Genomic DNA, 27,017 nt, shown 5'->3' on the forward strand with positions numbered 1-27,017 from the left:
TTTTTTAAACCCAGTGAACAGCAGCAAGCACATAGTAAGGAAGTACCGCGGGCATCTCCGAACAAAGATTGAATCTGGGGAAGGAACCATCCCAGCCCGATGTCACAGTGCGGTTCAGACGTGGGACGGCGTGCTTCTGGGGGAACAGCTAGTCACAATGTCTTGCACAGACAAAATTGCCAGGTAATATCATACTGAAATTCTAAAACAAGTGATGGGTGTGGAAATGTTATCGAAGATTGTTTCCTGGTGGGAAAATAAATCTAGTGATGTGGAAAATGAAGAGTCTAGCCCCTGATAATTTACTAGAAATGGGCTTGAACATTGAACTGCAGAATGAGAAGGCCCTTCTTCCAAGACCATACAGATTACTAAAGAGTTGGGAGGGATTCTCTTCGGCTCCTTATCTAACCTCCATCGCTTTTACCAAATTTCGATGGGCTTTTTCAAGAGCTTGTTTTAATGCCTTTCCGCCCGCCTTGCTCGGCGGGAGATTCCAGCATTTACCTTTGGAGTCTAGGTTGTGCCCCTGTAACTCTGATGTTGAGACAACTACCCATATTTTACTGTATCGTGAATTTTATCAGGATATCAGAAATAGGCTGATTTTGCCCTTGTTGACCAGAGTTTTTAGGCATTCCGATGATTTTATTATTAAATAGTTACTTGAGGATAAAGATGCCAGCGTTTCCGACAGTGGCAAAGTTTTGGTACATTGCCACTAGAGCTCGGGTTAGCGCATCAAAATTGTAATCCTGGCTCTGTGTTGATCGGTTTTAACAATGTTTATCTGCTGGTCAAATGACTGTAAATGAATAAACTGAACTGCTCACCTTTCAAAAATGCCACATGAGCGCTGGACTGAGGGTTTATTTTACTGTCAGGAACTGTTCTGGAATACTCAGTGAAACTGATGGAAGTGGATGAGTCCTTGCTTGTGTGGGACTCCGTATGCCCATGAGAAACCTCATATATGCCCCGAATTGGAACTAATAAAGCTTGTAATTTAGGCTGCCCCTGCGATGGTTGCCATCTAAAACAATAGTTTTCACACTTCGGGGAACCCTTTCCACACACTTCAGGGAACCCTTTCCACACTGACATGTTCATCAAAGAATAGGGTTGCCAACCTCCAGATGGCCCTGGAGATCTCCCTCAATTATAACTGATCTCCAGACCACAGAGATCAGCTCCCCTGGAGCTGCTCTGGAGGGTGGGCTCGATGACATTTTACCCCACGGATCTCCCTGCCCTCCCCAAATCCTGCCCCTCCCTGTCTCCACCCCCAAATTTCTAGGAATGTCCTAACCTGGAATTGACAATCCTACCTACAAGTACATTCACTGTGGATGTTCCCCACAGTAGAAGATCGGTCATTGGTAAAGCTCTCTTTGGGGGAAGTTAAACTGCCTTTACTCAGTTTTCTAACTGGGGAAACTTCAGCTTCCCAGGAAGCTGGAAAACAACTTAAAAGCCATAGTTTTAGAAACTACATGCTGGTAGACACTCACACAAATGTTCTTAGCTAGTGTTTGATTGACAGGCTTGCAGCTTTCCTAGAACACAATAGAAGACATATATCTTCACCGGAAAAACAGCGTGAAATGTAATGTGTGTGCAGCTGCAATGTTTTGAGGGATAGGGGATGTTTTTCTGAAGTTTCGATGTCACTCCTGTAAAAAAATTACTTTTAGATCTCACTTCACTGAGACAACTCTCTGATGTCAGTGTTATATAATCAAGATTGAAGGATATTTTTATTTGAGAGGAGGTTCATAGAATCATAGAGTTGGAAGGGACCACCGGCATCATCTAGTCCAACCCCCTGCACAATGCAGGAAATTCCCAACTACCTCCCATCCACATCCCCTGTGACCCCTACTCCACGCCCAGAAGATGACCAGTCTGGCCCGGAGGAAAATTGCTTCCTGACCCCAAAGTGGTGATCAGCATTACCCTGGGCATGCAAGAAAGGGCCACAAGAGCCAAACACTGACACAACCCTTCCTGCCCTCCCTCTCATGATCTCCCTAAGGTCATAGAATCAGCATTGCTGACAAGATAGCCATCTAGCCTCTGCTTAAAAACCTCCAGGAAAGGAGAGCCCACTACCTCCTGAGGAAGCCTGTTCCACTGAGGAACCGCTGTGTTAGAAAGTTCTTCCTAATGTTTAGCTGTTCTGGGGGTTAGTTTGTTTTCACATGATTAGACCTGGCTTTTGGGGGATACTGGGCAAGATGATGTAATGTGCACACACAGATGTACACACCCCTTCCTGGAGAAGGGTCTGAACACAAGAGAGAGAGAGAGAGATGCACTACTGGGTCCATCCTGTTTCACACAGTGGCCAACCAGGTGCCTTGGAGGGCCAACGAACGGGTTAGAGGCCAAGGCCTTCCTCTGACGTTGCCTCATAGGGCTGATGTTCAGAAGTATACTGCTGCTGAATGGGAAGGTTCCCTGTATGGTTAGTAGCCACCTAAGGACCTCTCCTCCATGAAAATGTCTGAACTCCTTTTAAAGCCATCTATGCTAGTGTCTACCCAGACATGGATGGCCCAGGCTAGCCTGTTCTTATCAGATCGCGGAAGCTAAGCAGAGTCTGCCCGGTTAGTACTTGGATGGGAGACCACCAAGGAAGTCCAGGGTTACTGTGCAGAGGCAGGCAATGGTGAGCCACATCTGCTTGTCACTTTGCCTTGAAAACCCTACACCATAAGTTGGATGTGACTTGATGGCACTTTCTACCACCATACTTTCTACCATCCATCGCTACATCCACTGGCAATAAATTCTGCAATTTACTTACTCGTGTGAAGAAGTACTTCCTTTTGTCTGTCCTAAATCTATCACCCATCAACTTCATTGAGTGCCCTTGAGTTCTAGTATAATGAGAGAGAGAGAGAGAGAGAGAGAGACTAACTCCTTCAACAGCGTGGTATAGTATTTAAGAGCAGTTGTTTGGAGCAGTGAACTCTGATCTAGAGAACCGTGTTTGATTCCCCACTCCTCCACATGAGCAGCAAACACTAATCTGGTGAACTAGATTTGTTTCCCCACTCCTCCGCATGAAGCCAGCTGGGTGACCTTGGGCTACTCACACTCTCTCAGCCCTACCTACCTCACAGGGTAGGTGACTGCAAGCTAGTTTGATTCTCCCTTAAGTGGTAGAGAAGGTCGGCGTATAAAAACCAACTCCTCTTCCTCTTCCTCTTCCTCTTCTTCTTCCTGATGTCAAAGTGACTTAAAGGAGAACAAAAAAAAGCCATGCTCCGCTCCCTCCAACTCCCCTGCTGAGAGAAGTCCCCCCCACCCCGCTTTTAAGTGCCTCTCCCTGCAGCAAAGGGGAGGTGGCTCCAGAGGCCCACACAGAGGCAGCAATGCAGACTTCTTTTGTGTGAGGAAATCATGCTCTGCTGCCTCCAGATGCTTCTCCCAACAGGAAATAGGAGATCGCTCCCGAGTCCCTTACGATGAGTTTCCATTCCTGGTGGGAGCAGATACGCGAAGCATCTCTGGTTGGTTGCCGTCTCTGCGCTGGGTCATGTGCCTCAGCAGATGCTCCTCATGATAATGAGAGAATCCTGTGGCAATATGTCGAGATTAGCTGACAATTAAACAGTCTCCAAATAATGATGCGTCAAGTTGTCCCCTGTTGCAAGACATTGACATCAAGTGGTAAAGGGAGGTCTCTGTCCCTATTTTCAGTTTGTTATCCTTTCCTCGTTGCTTCTGAGTACGACACGGGTTTAAGAAGCAAACCTCAGGCAGAGCAGAATAAAGAGCAAATTAAGGTTTCCAAACTGAAATGCTGCTGTCTCTGTGATTTTCTGAGTGTCAATAGACAGTAAATTAAATATAAACTTCAAAATCAAGATTATATGTAATATTGATGGGAAAGTCAATTGTAATATAGAGCATCTAGAGATGCATTTTTCCCCAAACCCATCTGTTTTTCTCCAGTACAAAATCAGTATTTTGTATTTTAAGATTCTTTGCACACCACCGGAGCTGAAAAATAATGTGACATGTTGCCTTGTTGTATGCTTTCAGGATCAAAAGAAAAACCTCTTTGTTTTGATGTTCAAAGTATTCTTCCTGTTGATGTCATTGCTTAATAATACCACATTAAAATAAATATGCACTCGGTTTAGACACCCGTTAGGCCTGGTCTAGATATGCCACAGTGTGAGGTGATGGAGTTCTGAGGTGATCTAATGGATTGCACCACTTCGAACTGCGAGAGAGATGCTGTCTTTTGAAGTTCCCCTAGACTACGCTTTGAAGCTCCCATACTAGTAATGCCTCTGTAAATGGAAAACTAGCACAGGAGGCAGCGCTAGGCTGGAAACATTCGCTGTGATGTACTGAGAGCTTTTACATGAGGGGACATTCAAAATATGCTTCTCCACTAGGGTTGCCATCCTCTCGGTACTCCGTGGAGAAAACAAAGGCTCAGTGCTGTAGAAGTATTGGAGAACAAAAACAGCACAGAAACAATATATGCAATGCTTAATTTTATAAGTGAATAAAGTGCAAAAGTGACAATAAATATATACAATATATTACAACAAGATACAGGTAAGTAATATATCTCAATCCAGCATATTCAGGACTTGGAAACCTCTCAAGTCCATTCAGATGTAAGTCCAATATGTCCAGTAGTTATATAGGAAGAATATTTCCTCTCGGTACTAGCTGGAGATCTCCAGGATCTATTCCAGCTGATCTCCAGGACAGAGAGATCAGTTCACCTGCAGAAAATGGACGCTTTGGCAATTGGACTCTATGGCATTGAAGTCCCTCCCCTCTCCAAAGCCAGCCCTCCTCAGGGGACCTGGCAACCCTACTCTCCACACCTACTGTCTGAGATGTTACAACCCATTCTACCCCCTCAGGTTTCTTCCGCCTCATCCTATCGCATGTGTGGACTAGGCCATAGACGCCAGCGCCAAAGGAAAAGCGACGTTATATAGGTGAAGTTTCTCTCAATGATCCCTCTCTGGGTTCTGTTTGAGAGACTACCCTCAGGAAATTTCTTTCTTCATGCTCCTGAGTTCAGGCTGGAGCCACATTCAAACTCCTTTTGCCGTTCTGCCCCTGAGCAGAAAGAGCTTAGCCACATGTTATGGGTGTGCTGCCCAAAAACAGCAACTCCAAGGTGAGGTTTTTCTGCCATAACACTTTACGCACACACGATATAATATAGCCTGCCTTCCATGAGTACCTCTCAGGTTGTTCATGCATTGGTCTGGCTTTGCTTTGCTTTAGCAACTAATGTTCAAATGAAGTCATATTTGCCTAAGCAAGATTTTTGAGGAAACTTCTTCTTCGACTCTACTCATTCCCCTTTAAGGGCTTTGAGCAATTTAGAGAAAAATTTCACACTGAGAGCATTGGTCACAGTTGCTCTAAAACAGCCTATTTTGCATGAATTACAAAACAAAGGAGGTCCAGAGTGGCAGTTTTCTGCTATATTGGAAAGAATTACTAGAGTCAAGCGAATAATGCACAATTAATAATTTATCCAGCAGCTGCTTCCATATTTCCTTGCTCACAAGGTATTTGTAAGCGTAAAAGCCATTTCCTCAATTTGATTATCATTCAGAGCATTCAGCAACTTTTTGCTGTGCGTGGAAAATTGCATCACAAGTAAACTCTCTCTTAGTATTCAGGGCTCCCCTCCGCATGCCGGTTATTGAGAGGCGTTCCTTGTGGCTGCTTTTAAGTTTTGCAGCTCTTGTTTCCTAGACTTCTAACCAAGTGAGAGGTCTGAGAATTGTACTTCCTGTTCAGCATGGTTCTCCGTCAGGAGAGGTGGCTCACCGTGATTTTTTATTGTTTTTGTTTTTTAATTTTTTTCCCTTTTTAAAATTGTCTTTAAAAAAAACGGGGAAAAACCCAAAGAAAAAAACTTTTTTAAAAGATTCACATAAAGACAAAAATATAGCAACAATGGTGGCGGGTCTACACATAAGAATCAATAAGTGGCTTCTACATATCTAAAAATAAGTCAATTACAGTTACCATCTATATGCCATGCTTTCAAATATTGATAGAGTTCTGAGGTCCTCAATCCATTGACTTACCGGAGATGGGCTTTTATCTTTCCAATGTTGTAATATGAGTCTTTTAGCTTTAGTAAGGGCATGGAAGGAGCCCTGTGGCGCAGAGTAGTAAGCTGCAGTACTGCAGTCCAAGCTCTGCTCACGACCTGAGTTCAGTCCCAACGGAAGTCGGTTTCAGGTAGCCGGCTCAAGGTTGACTCAGCCTTACATCCTTCTGAAGTTGGTAAAATGAGTACCCAGCTTGCTGGGGGTAAAGGGAAGATGACTGGGGAAGGCACTGGCAAACCACCCCGTAAACAATGTCTGCCTAGTAAACGTCGGGATGTGACGTCACCCCATGGGTCAGGAAGACCCGGTGCTTGCACAGGGGACTACCTTTACCTTTAAGGGCATGGAGGGTCTATTTTCATTGGCTATCGGTCAGCCTCCAAGAGACAGGCAAATAGTTTAAAAGTACACCAACATCCTCAAAAATCAGTGAATTCTCTAATACAAAATTGATATGAGTTATAACTTCCCAGAAAAACCAGATGACTGGACATGCCCCAAGCATATGTTTTAGGGACGCGTCCAGTGACTTACAATGGCAACAATTAGACACTTTACTCAGTCTTTTGCTAAAGAGTCCCTGTGGTTTCCAGTATATCTTGAACATAATTTTTTTTGCTGAATAAGTCTCAAGATCCATGGAAAGAGCAGATATAAACTTTAAGGCCATCTCCCATTGCTTTGGCAAAATAGGTGGATCTAGTTCGTTCCATTAATTCCTGAGACTTTGCATGTCATATTTATTAATCAACATCAAATATTAGTAAAATGATATCGTAGGTTTTGTTTTCTGCCTTGAATCAATTAGAGTTTCCAGGACTCTGAGACACTTAATGCTGCATGGCCATATTTAGATACCAACAGATGTTGCAACTGTAAGTATTGCCATTTAATCTAAAGTGGCAACTCATATCTGGACCTCAGCTCAGAAAATGGCAAAAACTCATCATTATTACCTATCAATTGATCCAATGTATTGGTCCTATTGGTCCAAGCCTTCCATAAAAAGCATTTCTTAACAATTGTAACAACATGCAATATTTTAATAATCATAAAGCTATCCATACAGATGCCATGGCACTGTCAGTCAGTCAATTCAAAGGGCCTGCCAAAAATGAAGTGTCTTCAACTTTCTTTAGAAGAAGACCTGTAAAGATGGTGCCAAACTCACCTCCCAAAGGATGGATTTCCAAACCTTGGGGAAGCTGGAGAATAGGCCCTGCCATGAGACCCAACCAGTCTTATCTCAGGTAATGCAGGTTCCTATAGGAAGGTCTCAGTTATCAATTTCAGGGCTCAGGCAAATGGAAATAGGAGGAACTGATCCTTCATGTACAGTGGGCCCAGCATCGGAACCAAAACCATTTAGGGGTTTCAAGGTCAAAACCAAAGCCTTGAAATAATAGGGTTGCCAAGTGCCACGTGGTGGCAGGCAAACCCCTGCCAATCCACCTGACTGCCCGCTGACCAGCTGAGGGTTGGCGGGCAACGCTGCACACATGCCTGCCTGCTGCATCTCGTCACTTCCGATTTACGCCCAGAAGCGCCGCATCACAACGGGCCTTTTACCACTCAAACTGGGAGTTTGAGTGGTAAAAGGCCCCTTGCGATGTGGCTCTTCCAGGTATAAATGCATCGCAAGGAGCCTTTTACCACTCAAACTCCAGTTTGAGTGGTAAATACCCCTTGAGATGCAGCACTACCGGGTGTAAACCGGAAGTGACACGAATGCATTGGCGCGGCCGCACGCACCATCTTTCCCTCACCTCTGCCCAAAAAACCTCCTGCCAGAGAAGAGGGGAGTCCTGGCAACCCTATGAATTAAGCAACAGAATGTGTTTAATGTGTTCATTATGACAGGTTCCAATAAGAATAGTTCCTGTTGCATTCTGCACCAGTTAAGGCTTCCAAACAATCTCCAAGGGATGCCCTGTATAAGGTGTGCTGTAGCAGTCTAAATTGGATATTGCCCAAACGTATGTGATGGTGGCTAGACTGGCTTTCTGTAGAAATAGTCATAGCTGGTGAACCAGTCTAGGATGGAAGCAGGTGCCCTCCTGTGCTTTCTCCGTCTCCCAAGATTGGTGCACCCTTATGAAGTCTCTGGCTGTCCAAACTAGTCTCTTGCAAGTCTTCCTTCTTTTTCCATTGAAGTCCTGAAAGCCATAAAGCCACCCTTGGAAATTCTGTAGCTCTAAAGAGCCCACATTTCCAACAATGATCTAAGCAAATGGAGCTGCAGGCGAGAGAAATGGTAACAAGTAATGTTTCTTTTTTTTTGAAAAATGTTAAAGCTTTTACAACTCCTTTTAGTGATAGACTGTCAAATCTGTTGGAAAGTTGGATCCTGGAAACTGCAAGTCGAGGGGGGGAAACAAGCCACTTCAAAAGCTGCATATTAATAGAAGTGGAAATCCATTAACTCAGCTAGCTCCACAACGAGACAATCTGCGCACTTGATACAAGTCAATTCGTAATCTTCTTTCTCCCACTTAGCCCGTTTCTGGATCAATCAGAATCTGGCCTCCATCATTCACTACCAGATACAAAAAAAGATGAACCACCTACTGCTAAAATACAGATCAAAACCTAATGTGGTAGTTCCAGTTTCCAAACCAATAATAGCTAAATTGTCATATAACTAGAAAAACAGCAGGTGTTCTGAGGCAGCAGACGACCATGAATAACAGTCCCTATTGCGTGAAAATATAGAGGGAAACTTTGATAATTGCTTGCATGATCTCCCAGCGTGGTAAACAGGGAAATCCCTGTGACTGTCCTGGCTCACCTGTAGCCTTCGACTTCTTTTCGGGGTCTGCACAGGTAGAAGAGCTCAGGGGATTCGCTTTTTGGAAGCCATTGTCTTAGCACGTAAAAAAAAAACATCTCCACAAACCAACTCTTGCTGAAGGCACAAAAGAACATTTAGTACTGCCTGGAAAAAAACCTGTATAGTTTCCTAGATCAAGGGACACTCGAAATCCTGGGTTTAAGGAGTGCTTTTTTTCTGTACATGTGAACATGGTGAATATGGTCTGAGGAAATCTGTTTGATTCAAAACAAACCATGATGGGTAGCTGTGTTTGTCTGTCTGTAGCAGCAGAAAAGAGCAAGAGTCCAGTGGCACTTTAAAGACTAACAAAATTTCTGGCAGGGCATGAGCCTTCTGAAGAAGTGAGCTGCGGCTCACAAAACCTGCCAGAAATTTTGTTGGTCTTTAAGGTGCTACTGGACTCTGGCTCTTTTCTACTGATTCAAACAGTAACTTCCAAATAACTTGACTAACTTGCCTCGCAATTCCTAAACAGAGGTGCTTCACTCTAAGGGGTTAGACTAGATGTGACCGCATCCCCTGGTCCAACCCGGGGACATTTTCTAATAATATCGAGACTTTTATCTAGACCAAGAGCAATAGCCATTTTTCAATGAATTGATCAAATTTTAGTCTCATAAGGTGTGGGAGAGAGCACAATACTTAGAGGCATTCCATACAGTGGCAGAGGAGAAATGACATGTTGTTTCCTGGATGCCCCCACTGTGTTGACAAAGGAATCCATAATGGGGCTCTTCAGAAGATGGCTGCCCACTACCTAGGATGGTATCTGGGGCAAATGTCCTGTATCTCCAGTGCCTGAACCAGCCAGCGTGGTGTAGTGGTTAAGAATGGTGGTTTGGAGTGCTGCACTCTGATCTGGAGAACCAGGTTTGATTCCCCACTCCTTCACATGAGCGGCGGAGGCTAATCTGATGAACTGGATTTGTTTCCCCACTCCTACACGCGAAGCCAGCTGGGTGACCTTGGGCAGGTTACAGCTCTGTTAGAGCTCTCTCAGCCCCACCTAGCTCACAGGGTGTCTGTTGTGGGGAGGGGAAGGGAAAGGTGATTGCAAGCCGGTTTGATTCTTCTTTAAGTGGTAGAGAAAGTCGGCATATAAAAACCAACTCTTCTTCAGCAAATACATGGCTGAGCACTGGCTTCATACATGGGATATGTGTCCTCCAGTGAACGGAAGGCTGGCTCCTCCAAAATTCCTTCCTTTTCATCTCTGACATTTCAGTTGTTGACAGAAGGGGAATCACATATATTTAGACAGGGATTACCTAGACCGAAAACTGAACAAAGGATTTTCCATCTCCTGCCATAAAAATGGCAGCGATGATAGCAATGAACAGAAGAGGAAGGTATCTTTGCACTTAGCCCTAAGCACCTATTTTGCCCTCCCCGTGTTAAAAATGAAGACAGAGGCCTTTAGAATCATCATTATTTATTTTTACTACTGAGAATATTTGAAGAAGAAAAATCTATGGCTAACAGCCTGATCCACTATGGTCTTTTATGCATGGGTTGGATCTCCCTGCTTGGACCTGGGTTCATTGCACATTAAAGTAACCCAGGTTGGGGAAAACTGTATTCATTGGCTCGAATGATCAGGGAGGAAACTGTCTGCTAATCAAACCATGAATACAGAAAAGCAGTCTCCCAAGCTCAGATCAAGTCCCACCGCTTTAAATGCTGCTCTGTAATTGGCTTACTTCGCAGTGCTCCCTGTGAGAGAAGATTTCCTTCCCCCCAAACCCAACTGCCGCATAAAAAAGCATTTTAAGAACAAAAAACAAAAAACGGAGCTACCTGAAAGAAGGGGGGGGGAATCCAAGCCTCATTTTTAAAAAGCCTTTCTTTTGCTCAGAAAGAGCTCCAAGGTAGCAGGAAGCAATTGAATCCCCGCCTCTTTACACACTGCTTTGTGATTGGCTGTGAGAGAAGCCAAACTTCTGTTTTCTCCTGTTTAATCATTGGCATTCTGCTTTGAGGAGGGGGTTGGAAAAGGGTGGGGCGTGATGGTGCGGGGAAGTGCAACCCGAGAACGGAGTATGCACACACTGTGACTCTGGAATGAGCCAGGATGAACAGTTTAATTCGGGCCAGAAGAGGAATGGGAAAAGCCGGGTTCGTTTTGCGTCGAAACAGCATTTAGCTTCCAAGGAATGAGATATCGTGCATACTGAAAAATTTGATCCTGGCTGAAATGGGGAATCAAGGAAATTAAAGTGACCATGCATAAAATATCTATTTGATTTAAGCCTAAAAACTTGGATTTTAGCCAACTCAGGCCCACTGAATTCAGAGTCAATAAAATAACTTAAATCCAAATATTTCCTCTGAATCCAGCTACCGTCATGCAGATAAGTCACTTTTACCTTAATGACAAAAGTTATTAAAAATGATGTTATCTAAGAAAGAGACTTGTCCTTGAAAGGGGCATTTAGAAACTCTTGCACAATTAGAAAAAACGTAATACAATTCATCATATGTCTTCTTACCAAGGCAAGTCACTTTGATATATTGAGAGACCAGAATGCTACAGTGCATTTACGCTGCATAATAATGTTAAATTTGAAATGCTTTTTATAGAGAAGGCAGTGGAATCACAGCTACTTTATGGCACTTCTTGTTGGGGGAAAAACCCTTTAGAAATTATTAGGGATATGCATTCAGAAATTTACTAATCCATATCCAACTATAACAACTCCCATTTCTAAATATAGTCATCCAAACATAATTATTTCTGACATTCATGAGCTGTTGAAAACCTTCCAGTCTGAAAGTTATCTGGCATATCACTGTCTGGTTTCAGTTTCCAGGGCAGGTGGAGAGGCAGTGAGGAGAGAGAGTGATTTAGCAGATATGTGCCTGACAGGGACATCACCCAACCAGAACAGTTAACCCATCTTCCACTGATCATCCCAGCCACACAGCAAGGCAATTAGGACTTCCTGTGGCCTTTCTGGCTTGGGAAAACATCACAGAAGGGAAAATCCTAGTAAGTTTGGTTAGTTCCCCCACATCATGCCTCTCTGTTAAAAGGACACAGAAGTGTCAGACGTAACATCTAGTTTTCCTGCCAGTCTTCCTTCAATGGAGAAAGACTTCTCTGATGGAGGAAGCCTCTCTCCATTGGAAGACACTTTGGCAGAAGGGAGTCACAGCATCCAAAATAGTGGAAGGGATCCAGGCTAGAGGTTCTAGGGCAAAGAAGGAACCTGTAAGATAGTGACTGCACACTGTGTGTAACATGGGAAATGGTGACAAGTACCCCAGCATAAAACCAATTTCATGTGTCTTCCATGGGATTAAATTACTGTTTTTCAGGCAAAAGCCTTCTTTTGAGACAAATCACTACATGCTGCAGTCATATAAAGAAGCCTACAGAACCCTAGGATTTGATAATGAATAACTATTAGTTTACCAGTTGGATTAAAAAATGAACCCTAGAATCATAGAACCATAGAGTTGGAAGGGACCATACAGGCCATCTAGTCCAACCCCCTGCTCAATGCAGGATCAGCCTAGAAGATCCCTGACTAGGGCTGTTGAAAAAAAAAATAATTCGGTAAAATTCAGATTCGGCAAAATTCGGCCCATTTTTATTCAGGAAATGCCGAAGTCCGAATCTCCCCAATTCAGATCCATGGAATTCAGCTCTAAGTTCGGAGTTCGCGAATAAATTCGGCCATTTAAAGCCATTAAAAACACATTCGCAGCTTTCCGCAGCTCCGGGGGGACATGTTTGGAGGTAGAGGTCCCAAACTTTCAGTGACCCAATCTTCACAAAACTTGGGGGTTCTTGCAAGAAGGGTCCCCTCAAGCTACACTGAAAGTTTGGGACCTCTACCTCCAAACATGCCCCCCAGAGCCGCAGAAAGGCACGAATGTGCACACACACACCCCCATGAGGATCTCTCACACAGAGACACTCTCTCTTTTTCTCCCCGGGCCGTGCAGCAGCTGGGCTCACGCACTCATCCGAGACTGATTGGCCAGAAGAATACCCAGCTTGGCCACCAATTGGCCGCGGGAGAATTCTGCTTCGGGGGCACCGAATTTGCCCAAGTTTATTCAGCATCTGCCCGAACTCGCCAAATTCAGCTCGTCATTTTCCCACCTTTTTTTGAATTCGGCTCCATCTGAACTGAAAACCGCCGAATCGGGAAAAATTCAGCTGTTTTTTAGTTCGGGTGGAACCGAATCGACAGCCCTATCCCTGACAAGTGCTTGTCCAGCCTCTGCTTATAGACTGCCAGTGAGGGGGAGCTCACCACCTCCCTTGGTAACTGATTCCACTGTCGACCAACTCTTACTGTAAAATATTTTTCCCTAATATCCAGCCGGTACCTTTCCGCCCACAATTTAAACCCATTGGTACAAGTCCTATCCTCTGCTTCCAACAGGAAAAGCTCCCTGCCCTCCTCTAAGTGACAGCCCTTCAAATATTTAAAGAGAGCAATCATGTCCCCCCCTCAACCTTCTTTTCTCCAGACTAAACATTCCCAGCTTCCTCAGCCTTTCCTCATAGGGCTTGGTCTCCAGCACCTGATCATCCTCATCACTCTCCCTATGTCTGCCCAGAGATTTGTATGACATTCTTTGCTGTTCCAAGTATTTGGGTTTCAAATGCGCATCAGAACTCATGAACTATGAACAGTTCAGGGCCAAACTAGACAAGACAGGTTCCTCCAACCCAACTCTGATTGTGTCACTGTGAAACGTTGCCTTAGGGAAAAAAATCTTGAAGCATACTGGGTCCCTATTCAGTTTGGACCCTCAGTCTCTCAGCCTAACCTATTTCATACAAGCTTTTGTGAGGGAGAAAAGGGATGACCCCCATCATGGAAAATCCTTAGAGCTGTGGATCTTCAACTATGGTTTGGGATGTGAGTTCAGGAGACAGGAAGAGACAAGGTATTGGGAGAGGAGGCTCTGATATCAAATTTGTGTTTGTGTCTGTAGTGCATAAAGAACTTGAAATAGAGCTTGTCAGTCAATAATGCTATATGTTGATAACTACTAAAACATAAGTCATGTGTTGATAAGTGACGTGAGTTTCCTGGGGTTTACGTTGGGTAGAGGGACTTAGTGTGGAGTTATTTTCAAGTGGATCCCAAAAAGTACAGTAAGTCTAGAAATTAGGTCTCAAAAATACAGTAAGTTAGTGGGTCCCATTTATAACAGTTTGAGAACCACTGCCTTAAAGGCAGAGTGGGCTAATGAATGAAGTACTTTTACATAGAACCTGCAGTGAATATGCATCACAATCCTGTCCGTGGATAGTCAGGAGTAAGTCCCACTGTGTTCAGTGGGGCTTACTCCTAGGAAGTTGCTTGCAGCCTTACGGAATTGACTGCCACCAGATGGCGTTTCAAAGAGGTTAGACAAATTCATAGAGGATAGATCTAACAACAAGACTCACATGGAATGGAGGAAGTATATACGCCTGAATACCAAATGCTGAAAAGGGTGAGTGGAGGGCTGTTCCTTTTGTGCCCTTTTGGTGGGCTTCCCAGAGGCATCTGGCTGGCCATTGTGGGAAACAGGATGCTAAACTGGATGAGGTGTTGGCTTGATCCAGCCGGGCTGGTCTTATGCTCTTAAATCAAAAAGGACACTGACAATATTTAAAACTGGTCATTTATTTGTATACAAACCCTCTTTCTCAGTTAAGTAAATGAGACTTTTTTAAAAACAGGGTCACAAATGATAATTGAGGTCACATGTAAATTTCTGCTTAAAAGAAAATACCGCTTTCAGGTGTCTTTACTTTGTTTAATGAATTAATCCCGAACCGTCTGAACATTCGCATAACTTTTCTCTGTTTCCATTCTTGATGTTTCGTTCAATCTGATAAGGCGCGCCTTTAGAAGTGAATATTTTCTTTCGCAGAAATGACCAAGATATATATTCCCCACCCCCACCCCACAAAGCTATGCAAATCAGATAGACTAAAGCAAATGTTTCATAAAACCAATGACTGTTTAAATGGTAGGACTAAATTGTTTGTATATAAATATTACCTTTTATCTTCCATTTGAGTTTTATGTAGGATGAACACATTACTTTAATGACCCACATTTACAGAGGGAGAGAGGGACAGCCTCACTCGGAAACCTCTCAGCAGCCAGATGGCTGCCTCGTCTTCCATGAGATTAAAAGATGTTTCTCAATCGCAGTCCCGGCTTCAGAGGCAAATTAATATAGCCAACTAAATTGCCTGTGGTTTAGGGAAGGAGGGGGGGTGGGGGGTTGAAATAAAAAATTTTAAAAGAACTTCTGAAAGCCATTTTTGTCTCAGGTTCTGCGAGCAGATTGCTCTCCAGGTACAGCATGCTGGTTTTAAACATTCGGTAATTAATGGAAAGTATTTCGTGTTAATTGACTGCTTCAGGAAAGGGAAGTATAATGGCTCCTTATTAATCACAGAAAGAGACATACAGCACAGAGGCTCCGCAATTATTGCACTAACGGTTGAGAAATGTTAATTAATGAAAAGAACAATGATGTAAGAAATTAGCTACATAATGCTTCCTGCTGGTAGAGATTTGCACTTTGAATGCCTTCTTTTTTTTTTTTTTTTAGCATAGCAACCACTGGATGATTCCTTAAATAGCAAAATCTCTCTAACCTTTTCTGTCGCACTCTTAAATGTCACCTATGTTTGGGCTCGTATGAGCAGCCAAGTCTGCTGAAGACAATTTTTGTAATAGAACCTTTCATGTGGACTGGTATTCAAGAATGGGGCATATGAACTCTGTAGGGAAATATTACTACAGGTTGAGTATCCCTTCTCCGGACTTCAAGTGGTCCATATTTCAGATCTTTCCATATTTGGGATTTTTTTGGAATTTTTGCATATACACCACGAGATATTTTGGGAATGGGAACCAAGTCTGAACACGAAATTCATTTGTTTAAAATGTGTTTTATACACATAGCCTTGAATGTGATTCTAAGCAATATTTTCAATAATTTTGTGCACATTGAACCATCAGAAAGCAAAGAAGAAGAAGAAGAAGAAGAAGAAGAAGAAGAAGAAGAAGAAGAAGAAGAAGAAGAAGAAGAAGAAGAGTTGGTTTTTATATGCCAACTTTCTCTACCACTTAAGGGAGAATCAAACCGGCTGACAATCACCTTCCCTTCCCCTCCCCACAACAGATACCCTGTGAGGTAGGTGGGGCTGAGAGAGATTGTGACTAGCCCAAGGTCACCCAGCTGGCTTCATGTGGATGAGTGGGAAATCAAACCCGGCTCTCCAGATCAGAGTCCACCGCTCTAAACCACTACATCACACTGGCCTCCCACCAAAATACCTGTATCAGCTGTTAAACAAGAGCAACAACAAAGAAACAAACAACGACTGTTACTGCAATAGGTATTGCCAGCGCTGTATTAAGAGTTTGGAAATGTTATAAAAAATACTGTTCGCACTTTCTATGTATTCCCACCGATGTATTCAGAGTTTGAAACTGTTATAAAAAATACTGTTCGCACTTTGTTTGGCCCCTTTAGCTGTGAAGACATCTTCCAACCATTTTTTAACCATAGTATTCAAAAACCCTTTTAAAGCGATGTTTTTTATAACATTTCCAAACTCTTGATACATTGCTGGGAATACCTAGTGCGGTAACAGCCAGTGGCAGGCTTTCAGTCTCCACCTACAATGCAGTGTACACTGTGTTTTAATTTTTTTTTAGGTGAGAGGAAACATTGAAAACAGGCAGCAATGATCTGCCTGCATGCCAGCTCGAAGGGTCCGGATTTTGGATCAGTCTGGATATGGGATGTCCGGATAAGGGATACTCTACCTGTACTAATAACAACAACAACAGTAATGGCTCTTGTGCATATCTCACGAAGACCGGATAGAATAAGAAAGCCTTTAGGGATTCATAGGGGGAAAGCATTAAACAAGCAGGGTGCCACTGAAAAAGCCCTGCTCCTAGTGGGTGCCAGGGTTGCCAGGTCCCTCTTCGCCGCTGGCGGGAGATTTTATGGGCGGAGCCTGAAGAGGGTGTGGTTCGGGGAGGGGAGGGACTTCAATGCCATAGAGCCAATTGCCAAAGCGGCCATTTTCTCCAGGTAAACAGATCTCTATTGGCTGGAGATCAGTTTTAATATCAGGAGATCTCCAGCTAGTACCTGGAGGTTTGATACAAAAAATACAGCACAAGGCTCACAAAATGCTTAACCCACAATGCAAGATGCTTTTTGTGAGCCTTGTGCTGTATTTTTTGTATCAAGTCACACTTATTGCAGCATAGGGGATTACTTTCGTTTGTTTCTAGTACCAGGAGGTTGGCAACCCTAGTGAGTGCTGATCTCATCTCAGACCAGAAAGATAGTAGAAACAGGACCCACCTGAAAATGTCAATGTATGCTGTATGCATGCACGCCTATTGTAGCCCATCAATATAATTGAGGACTCCTAGAGTATTCTTGATGGCTCTGTTGTGCGCACAAAGCTCCACTTATTCAAGGGTAGCCTTTGATCTTTGAAAACTCTATGGGTGCATCAAAGTCCTTCAGAACTTTAAGCCAAGTGTTTAGGATTAGAACAGTGCTGTGTTACTATGCCGGTTCCTGGAAATGGGAGGGATAGGCTGCTGCCCTAAGCCTCAGAGCCAGCATGGCGTAGTGGTTAAGAGCAGTGGTTTGGAGCGGTGGACTCTAATCTGGAGAACCGGGTTTGATTCCCCGCTCTTCCACATGAGTGGGGGAAGCTAATGTGGTGAACTGGATTTGTTTCCCCACTCCTATACACGAAGCCAGCTGGGTGACCTTGGGCAAATCACACTCTCTCAGCCTCACCTACCTCACAGGGTGTCTGCTGTGGGGAGGGGAGGGGAAGGTGATTGTCAGCCGGTTTGATTCTTCCTTAAGTGATAAGAGAAACTCGGTATATAAAAACCAACTCTTCTTCTGATCCGTCAAGCCAAATTCTACACACCAGCCATGTACTGGGGACCTAACCCTCTCTGCCGTCCCTGAAAGAATCTCCTGTTTTCACACTGCAAAAAAATTTTTTTAAAAAAATAGCGTCACTGAAGTTTAATTTAGCAAATATCTCCATCTAGGAAAATGCAAATTAAAAAGAAAACCAAGTGACTTCTACTTACGTATCTTGTTTTGCCATCCACAGAGTTATTCACTTGCCTTCTCTTGCCTTTCCAAATGCCTTCCTACTGTTGGATTTCTTTTCCAGATGGAATGTCCTCGGGTTGCAAGGTGCTCTCCTTAGCTACTTCATCGAGCCTGTGTATCTGCATAGTATCGTTGTGGGAAGCCTCTCGCACACCGGTCACCTTTCGCGGGTAATGAGCCATAGACTAGAAGATGTTGGTCAACTGCCAACTTCATACCGGCGCAATCAGCTGCTCCTGAGTGGTAAGCGCAAAAACGTACTTGCTTGGAAACGAACTGTTGGCTTTCCCGCTGCTAACACTGCTGGAACCCTGCAAGGAACCTTATGAAGTCCTTTCCTTACTTAGAAGTAGTTCTGGTTTTTCTTCCACACTGCTGGCAGCAATGCATTCTGCACACTAGTTTGAAACCTCCTGGTCTCCATTTCTGATTGGGATGGGTATTCTCCCTAGGAAGAACTCCAGTACCAGGAATATTCATTGTGAAATATTTATCAATAAGGACAGAATTGCCCTGACCTGGATAGTCCAGGCTAGCCCAGCTTTATCAGATCTTGGAAGCTAAGCAGGGTCAGACTTGGATGGGAGATCACCACAGAAGACCAGGGTTGATACACAGGGGCAGGCAATGGCAAACCACCTCTGTACATCTCTTGCCTTGAAAACCCCATGAGGGGTCTCCATAAGTCGGCTGTGACTTGGTGGCATTTTCCACCACCAAGAACAGCATTGAATATTAGCATTGAAGGGCTTTATGAACTGATGGTTGTTACTAGTCATTTGATGTGACCTAACTTCATATCACCAGCAAAGTGTCTAGTGGGTTCCATACCAGATCACCATAGGAGTGAACCAGCCCATAGTGTTCTCGTGTCTTTCTATCTTCCCCTCAATATCTAACAAGTGAACATGATCTGGCAGCCCTTGGTATTTTGAAGGACGCTGTATATTTATGATTTATTTAGGTATTCAGACCCTGCTTTTCTCCCCATCGGGGGCCCAAAGCAGCTTACGTTATTATCCCCTTCTTCATTTTATCCTCACATTATCCACCCTGTCACAAAGTTTAGGCTGAGTGATTGACCCAAGGTCACCCAGAAAGTTTCCATGACAGAGAGGGGTTTTGAACCTGGGTCTCCTAGATTCTAGTCTGACACTCTAACCCAGGGGTGTCAAACTTAAGGCCCATGGGCCGGAGCTGGCCCCTTGAGAGCTCTTATCTGGCCCATGAGCCAGCCGAGGCAGCCACCTCTACCCCACTGTTGATCTGGGCTGGCAAAGCATGCCCCAGCCCGACCAAGTGATATTTATGTCATATCCAGCCCTCGTAACAATTGAGTTCAACACCCTTGCTCTAATCACTACTGCATGCTGGCTTCCTTTTGTCTTCCATAAATCCATGAGCTTTGCAGATCACCAGATGGTCACCCAGAAGACTTTAAGCAGTAAAAGTAGTTAAGAACGTAAGAAGAACTCGGCTAGAAGGGCATTGTTATTTCATGGGCTAGCATCTCGGGCCCAGTCCATAAATTCAAGTTGCCACTATGGAGGAGCCCTCTTCAAACCACAACTATACGGAGGCCGTATTATGTAGTAAAACCATTTTCAGAAGAGCCTCCATGTGATTTGTATGGTTTTGCCCTTGCCCAGTGCAAACAGAGAGAGAAGCTTGGCTGAGTTGGGCATGGTTATTATTGCCCAGTCTTAGTAGATTTGCCACTCACACGAATGGTTCGCACATGGCGCTGTGTGAATTGGACCATTACAGTGGCTTATTCTATGGCTGAGTACTACTAGAGTTTTTTAAAAATGCCTTGCACCATTAAGCATAGTTAAACATATCTTTGGCTAACCAAAAAGGCCATATAATTGGAAGCAATCATTATCCACTAGACTTGGCGTTTGTGTGTATATCAGCTCTTACCCAAGGACCTTTATAAGTGTTTAAACCCAACTAGAGCCTCGGCTCATAAAATTTACTTATGAACAGATTTAAACCTATTTCCCATTCAGTTATCTGCTTAAGCACATCAGCTTAAAGTGCTAATTTAAGTACCATGAAAGAGCTTTTACTGAATGGCTTGGGAGTCCACTGAAGGAAAGAGGAGGGGTCAAGTGACTAAAAATGGCAGCCCCATATAGTGCTCTTCCTTTTTTCTTGTAACATCTAGGCATACTTACTCAGGCTGATATGCTCCATATTGTGTATTTCCTTGCTCCACTCCACATCATTGCTTTTCACAGATGGAGCCAGGGAAATGCACAACATAGATCAGTATGACTAAACATTTCAAGGAGAGGCTGGAGAACTTGACATTAGGGCCATAGGTAGCAGTCCCATGTCAAGCACAATTCTGGTTCTGTCCTTATGCCATCTTTGGTCTTAAATCACTGTAAAGCAAATGTCAGCAAGGATGTGTATTGGATTCCTCTTCTGGCTTTTATCCTGTACTGATAACATTCACACCTGACACCAAAGGATTTCTTTGCATGAGGTTGCAATAATGGTAGCCGCTGCAACATTGCTTAACTTCTGAAGGATTTACAGCATATTCCAGAATTTAAACTGAAGGGATCAGATTTCAGATGACTTAACCCACCGACACTCCCCCCAGTCACTGACTTCGGTGATGGACTTTATGGCTATGAACATATATTTCATTTATGTTCTTCAGAAAATCTACTTAATTGCAGTTGGACCACATTTCTCACCATTTAATTGTCATGGCAGGTTATAAACCGGAACATGCCCTGCCAAATTGTGTACCATATAGTCAGATGGTGTTGATTTCCTAGTGGCTGTTCTTGGGACTGCACCCTTAGTCCTTAAGTGTTTCCTGGACAGAGTAGTTAGAAAGAACAAGGACATTTTAGGTGAAGAGGCAGGAAACGTGGAAGCCCCATAAGTGACAGAACACCAAACATACTTGTTTTACTATGATCGTACCAAGCATTCTTGTCATTCCTCCCCCCTTCTCGGTTTCACGTTCAGACAAGCACACACTGTTATCCATTTTGTCCTATGCTGTTTGTGAAATAGGTGGAGGCAGAGACATACAGTCTCTCCTGATTGGCTGGAGGGGGGTGGGGAAAGGAGGAAGAGGAAGCAATGGGCTCTCAGGGTAAGAGGAGTTTGCCCTGTATCTTGTTTTTGTGTTAGTCAAAGGGTATGCAGATACTTCTCCTAAAATTTCCCTTGGTATCTTTGGCTCTCAGAAGTTTATGCCCCAAAAATCTTGTTGCTCCAAGGGGCTACTGGACTCAAATCTAGCTGTTCCCCTAAAATGTATGATTTCCCCTGCGCTGTTAACTTACACATATGGGTGTTGTTGTTGTTTTGGATTTCACCCTCTTAACAGCCCTCTGAAGGTAGGTCATTAGAGTTCCCATTTTTGCAGATGGAAAACCATTGTGCTGGAGCAACACTTTATGGCTAAACCATAGAGTTTTTGGTAAATCCTAGAGTGTTGCACTGACGCGATGGTGAATCCTAGAGCGTCATATCAATGTGATGAACTCACTTTCAGTTTGCATTACATTACAGCATTGGCACAACACCTAATTCCCCCAATCCCCCAACCCTCCCTGATGAGGAGTGTTGGGGAACAGGGGGTCTGGGGCAGGAGGTCTCCCGCTATAGCAGAAAGCCTGGCTGCTCTACCCTGCTGGGATTAGTGAAGCTCCCAAATAGGAACATGAAGGGAAAGACCATCCTTCAAGTACATGGACCCCAAGTAATGACTGAAGTTACTAATGCTATAGCACATAGTTGGTGTTTTGATACAGGTTTGCATGGTTTGAAACACTCCAAATCCTTCCATTCCAGTGAACAGGAGAAGGCTTCTGGGTAGGGTTACCAGCCTCCAGGTGGTGGCTGGAGATCTCCTGCTATTACAACAGATCTCCAGGCAACAGAGATCAGTTCCCCTGGAGAAAATGACCACTTTGGAAGGTGTATTCTATGGCATTACACGCCATTGAAGTCACTCCCCCTCCCAAACTCTCCCAAATTCAGATCAGCTGGCAATAGGTTCAAGATGGAAGCAGGTGAACAACACGTGGTTTCAGCACAAGAGCTCTTATATATATTTCAGCAAATTGTTTGTTTTTTTCCCCTTAAGATACAAACTGATCACTATGGTTGCCGACCTCCAGGTACTAGCTGGCGATCTCCTGCTATTACAATGGATCGCCAGGCAACAGAGATCCCCTGGAGAAAATGGCTGCTTTGGCAATTGGACTCTATGACGTTGAAGTCCCTCCCCTCCAAGGCCCATCAAGTCCAGCAGTCTGTTCACACAGTGGCCAACCAGGTGCCTCTAGGAAGCCCACAAACAAGATGACTGCAACAGCATTATCTTGCCTGTGTTCCAAAGCACCTAATATAACAGGCATGCTCATCTGATCCTGGAGAGAATTATGTATGCATAATTAGTATCTATTTTGACTAGTAGCCATGAATACCAATCTCCGCCATGAATATGTCCACTCCCCTCTTAAAGCCCTCCAAATTGGCAGCCATCACCACATCCTGGGGCAGGGAGTTCCACAATTTAACGATGCGTTGTGTGAAGAAATACTTCCTTTTATCTGTTTTGAATCTCTCACCCTCCAGCTTCAGCAGATGACTCGCGTTCTACTATTATGAAAGAGTTCCAATGCCAGTCATGATGGCAGTGAACAGGGGCCCTACACACCGAAGCCCCATTTCACATTTGCCAGGGCAGGGCAAAGGATGTGTGAACACTACCAATCTGAATCCTTTTGGTGCTTTCTCTTTCTCCCCTGACAGGTGTGAGTAACGCTGAGATGCGGCAGCCGGGGAAATCGCCTGGCTTCAGTGTGAACTGGATCACGAGCACCACAGACCTCGAGGTTATTAATGCTACAACGGGCAAAAGAAACTGTGGGAGTCCTTCGCGACTCTGCAAGCACATGTTTTACACTCGCTGGGCAAAGCTTTATGGAAAGGTAAGGATCCTTGGTCTGGAGAATCGGAGAACCATTGAGTTGGAAGGGACCACCATGGTCATCTAGCCGAACCCCCTGCACAATGCAGGAAATTCACAACTACCTCCCCCCACATACCCCCAGTGACCTCCATGTCCAGCCACAGCACAATTCTGCTAGCCATCTCTGGCTTAGCACCACCAGGTTCCAGCATGGATCGTTGTCTGGAATGCATGTGATGCTCGTCAAGTGGGAAGTGTGTATTTTTCAGTCTGTCCTACTTTTTTAAAAAAATGCAAGAAGAGAATCTGTATGTATTTTAAAGTGGGAAATGGCACGTACCTTCAATAGGAATACATTTATTCTTGAGAATTCGTATCTTAATATTCGCATTGAGAATTCGTATCTTAACTGCCCTGAGCCCAGCTTAGGTTGAGGAGGAGGGCGAGATACAAAACCAATAAATACATCAATATTAAAACCCTCGAATTCTTCCTATGTAACCATATGTATCTGTGCATCCCCCTCCTGATATTATAACTCAGTAGCATCAAGTACTCAGACATCCATTTATGACTCCATCATGTACTATCCAAAGCTGCACTAAGATCCTTCTCTTTGATTCTTCTTTCCCTGCTTCCCTTCATTTGTCTTCAATGCACAGTGTTAAAAGTAACATATGTGTTGGCTCATAGGATGGTTTGGATATGAGAAATTTCATGGTCTCTCACGTACCCTTTTCAGGACTGCATGAGAGAGTTAATGTGGTACAATGGTTAAACCAAGGAGACCTGTGTTCTAATCCTTCCTTGACCAAGAAGATGACAGAGTGGTCGTATGTCACTCACTACCTCTCAGCCGAACATACCTCATATGAAGCTATCTTAAATTGGATCAGACCCTTGGTCCATCAAAGTCAGTATTGCCTGCTCAGACAGTGGCTCTTCAAGGTATCAGGTAGAGGTCTTTCACATCACTTACTACCTGGTTCTTTTAACTGGAGATGCCAGGGATTGAACCTGGGTGCATCTACATGCCAAGCAGATGCTCACCCACTGAGCCACAGCTCCTTTCTTACTTTACTTGATTACCATGATGATAAAGTAGGTAAGCTACCCTGAGCATACAAATGTTATTATTCATAGTTATAAGTACAAAATATACAGAGATTGCATCAAATATGACTGGGGCCCACATGTATTCTTTGCAACTTTTCTTTGCTAAATACTTGGAGGAAGGGGCAGATAATCCACATATGGGCCTTTTTCCACATGCATATCTGGACCTTTCTCCACAATCCTCGGTAGTTTATGCATGGGAGTTTTACCTGAGGTTCGATGCTCTCTGGACCCACACTTTTCTGTTGGGAGTCTATGCACCAGCAGCCTCCAAGGTCAAACCAGGAAGCATTTGAATCCCTGACCCTTGAAATGCAGCTTTGTAATTGGCTGTGGTGAGAGAAAAGTTCCTTCCCCCCCCAAACCCAATTGCCACATAAAATAGCATTTTAAGAACATAAAACAAAAAACGGCGCAATCTGAAAAGAATGGGGGGAGAAATCCAACCCTCGGTTTTAAAAAGCCTTTCTTCTGCTCAGAAAGAGCAGCAGGAAGCAGGAAGTATTTGAATCCCCACCTCTGGACATGCTGCTTTGTAATTGGCTGTGAGCGAAACTAAGCTTGCGTGTCCCACACTTATGCACGGGAATTTCACCTTATGCACGGGAATTTCACTCGGGCTGAGCTCAGAGGAGAGGGAAGAATTGGGTTAACAGAAGAACAGGAAGGTCCAGGATTTGTGAGGGCTGGCAGCGAGGTCATCTCTAATGGAGGGAAAACTCATGCATAACTTCAAGGAACAACCGAGACAGACGGGGGGTGAACGTGAGTGAAAGTACCCATGCATAAACGACCCACGTGTGTTTTTCCTATGTAGCACAAAACAGTAGTGAGAGACACACCCCTGAGAAGTCGCCAATTCACTGGTTTGTAAGTGCGAGACTGGACTTTCACCTACTGTACAACATTCCCCAGACTTTTGATTGCTTTCCAGAAATGTCAAAGACTCACTCTTGGCTCAGTTGCGCTTAGTCTTTGGCAGGTCAGAAAGGAGGTCATTGATTTAATCCTCCTGCCAAACAAAAAGTTCTTTCTTCTCGGGGGCGCATGTGCTTGGAGTGATTATTGGTCTACAGACATGTGTCTTTGTCTCAGAAGAGTTTCTGGCAGGCAGCACTGGGTGTTGTTTCAGAACATTCGCTGGCCGTTTTCCCACTCAGCAAGACTCTCAGCCTCTCTCCGCGTGTATGGCCTCTTAGCTATACATGCCGGGCAAATCCCAGATGCTCAGTTACTGCTCTATGCTAGGCATGTTTCGCTCTCTCTCTTATTGTAAAAATTTGAAGAAAGAGAAGAAGAATGGTACATGTGGTCTCTTTTTCGAGAGCTTGTCTGTCTGAAGCCTCAAACTGCTGAATTCCCTTCTCACAAACCCAAGTGCATCCATTTCTTTTAACGTTGCCACTCCTCCACATGAGCATGGTGAGCCAGCATGGTGTAGTGGTTAAGAGCGGTGGACTCTAATCTGGAGAACCGGGTTTGATTCCCCACTCCTCCACATGAGCAGCGGACTAATCTGGTATATCATGAAGTTTGGCCCCCTCTCTCTCTGCATCTTGTGCAGGAAGCTTTGATTTTGATGGACACGGGATACTTTAGCTGGTATCAAGTTGCCCCCTTGGCATGCTGGGAAGAAGAGGCAAAAATGGATGCCATTCAGTTGAAGCTTATAAATAGAGTCCTCTGACCACCCTCCAGCTGGCTTGCAGTCTTAGTTTTCTCCCCGAATCCCTCTCGAAGTCAGAATAATGTGTTGTTGTTTTTTGTGCGTTGCGTCCAGGCTTTCATGATGGAAACAATATCTTATCAAGTTTCTCTTCTACTTCCCCCCCCCACACACACACACACACTTGTTGCCAGAACCCAGAAGCAAACACATTAAGCTTACAAACCGTTTGCTCGTAGCTTATGAAACATAGATGGAACGATTATAGACAGCTGCTGTCGAGCCCGCTGTTTTCCCTCTTTGTTCATTTGCCTTTTCTCTCACCCCCCCTTCCGCCCTTCCCTCCCACAGCTGAGCACACGGATACCAAGCCATGGAGATTTGCCATCCACATACAGTGAGGCCAAGCTGGTGTCTCGCACGTACCAGTCCGTCAAGCAGCAGCTGTATAAAGCGTTTCAGAAAGCAGGCCTGGGCATCTGGGTGAAAAAGCCTCCCGAGCAAGATCAATTTCTACTAACTGTGTGAACCGTTCAGCCCCTCTGCCTCGCGACCCCACGACAAGGACTGGAGAGAAGGACAGGGGTTCTTCCAGAGTCTAACGGATGCAGTCTAGGACTTACCTCCAAAAGAGCTTGGGAATCCCAGGCTGGGAAATACGTTCACTATAAGGCGCATTCTGATTAATGCACTGAACTTGACTTTAGGAAAAACTGCTATGACGTACCCATCCCTTCTCAAGGATGTACAAGCCCAGGTTACAAAAATGACCTTCACTGTTCATTCCTTGTTTGTAGCACATTATAGATCGCTGTAATTATCCGAGTGGCACCTGCATTTCAGGCGACAGCAGGTCCTACTTCTGGCGAAAAATACGAATAACACGGTTTCATTCCCCCTTCATCGTTAGTGCAATAATGATCATTGGGAGGAGGAAAGTTTTTTTCCGAGTAGCAAACACATGGCGAGGATTTCAAGAATCAGCAGGAGGTCAACGTTTGCTCTGATCCACATGAGGAAAGCTTTATATGTATGTGTAGGTGGAGAGGAAAGGGTGGTACAATTCAGGGTCGTGAACTGCAGGAAGGAGAAATGTTTTTTAAAAATATAGTAAGCCAGAGGTTTTTGCACTCCTGGTTCTATTACGAGTCTGTGGGTACCCAGTGGCAGAGCAGTTATTTCCTCCCCCCCCCC

The 27,017-nt window shown here is 44.3% G+C and overlaps 1 protein-coding gene across 1 annotated transcript in view; it reads left to right on the forward strand.

Moving 5' to 3' along the window:
- The window catches only part of ADARB2 (adenosine deaminase RNA specific B2 (inactive)), a 273,461-nt gene extending 247,067 nt beyond the window's left edge, over positions 1–26,394 (forward strand). Inside the window, exons 8-11 of the mRNA XM_056857121.1 lie at positions 15–183; positions 18,152–18,333; positions 22,882–23,060; positions 26,175–26,394. Of these exons, the coding sequence (XP_056713099.1) occupies positions 15–183; positions 18,152–18,333; positions 22,882–23,060; positions 26,175–26,351 (707 nt within the window). The 3' untranslated portion in view covers positions 26,352–26,394. The remainder of the gene's footprint in view (positions 1–14; positions 184–18,151; positions 18,334–22,881; positions 23,061–26,174) is intronic.
- The last annotated feature ends 623 nt before the right edge of the window (positions 26,395–27,017 follow it).

The sequence above is a fragment of the Euleptes europaea genome, chromosome 11 (genome assembly GCF_029931775.1).
Source record: "Euleptes europaea isolate rEulEur1 chromosome 11, rEulEur1.hap1, whole genome shotgun sequence".
NCBI lineage: Eukaryota > Metazoa > Chordata > Lepidosauria > Squamata > Sphaerodactylidae > Euleptes > Euleptes europaea.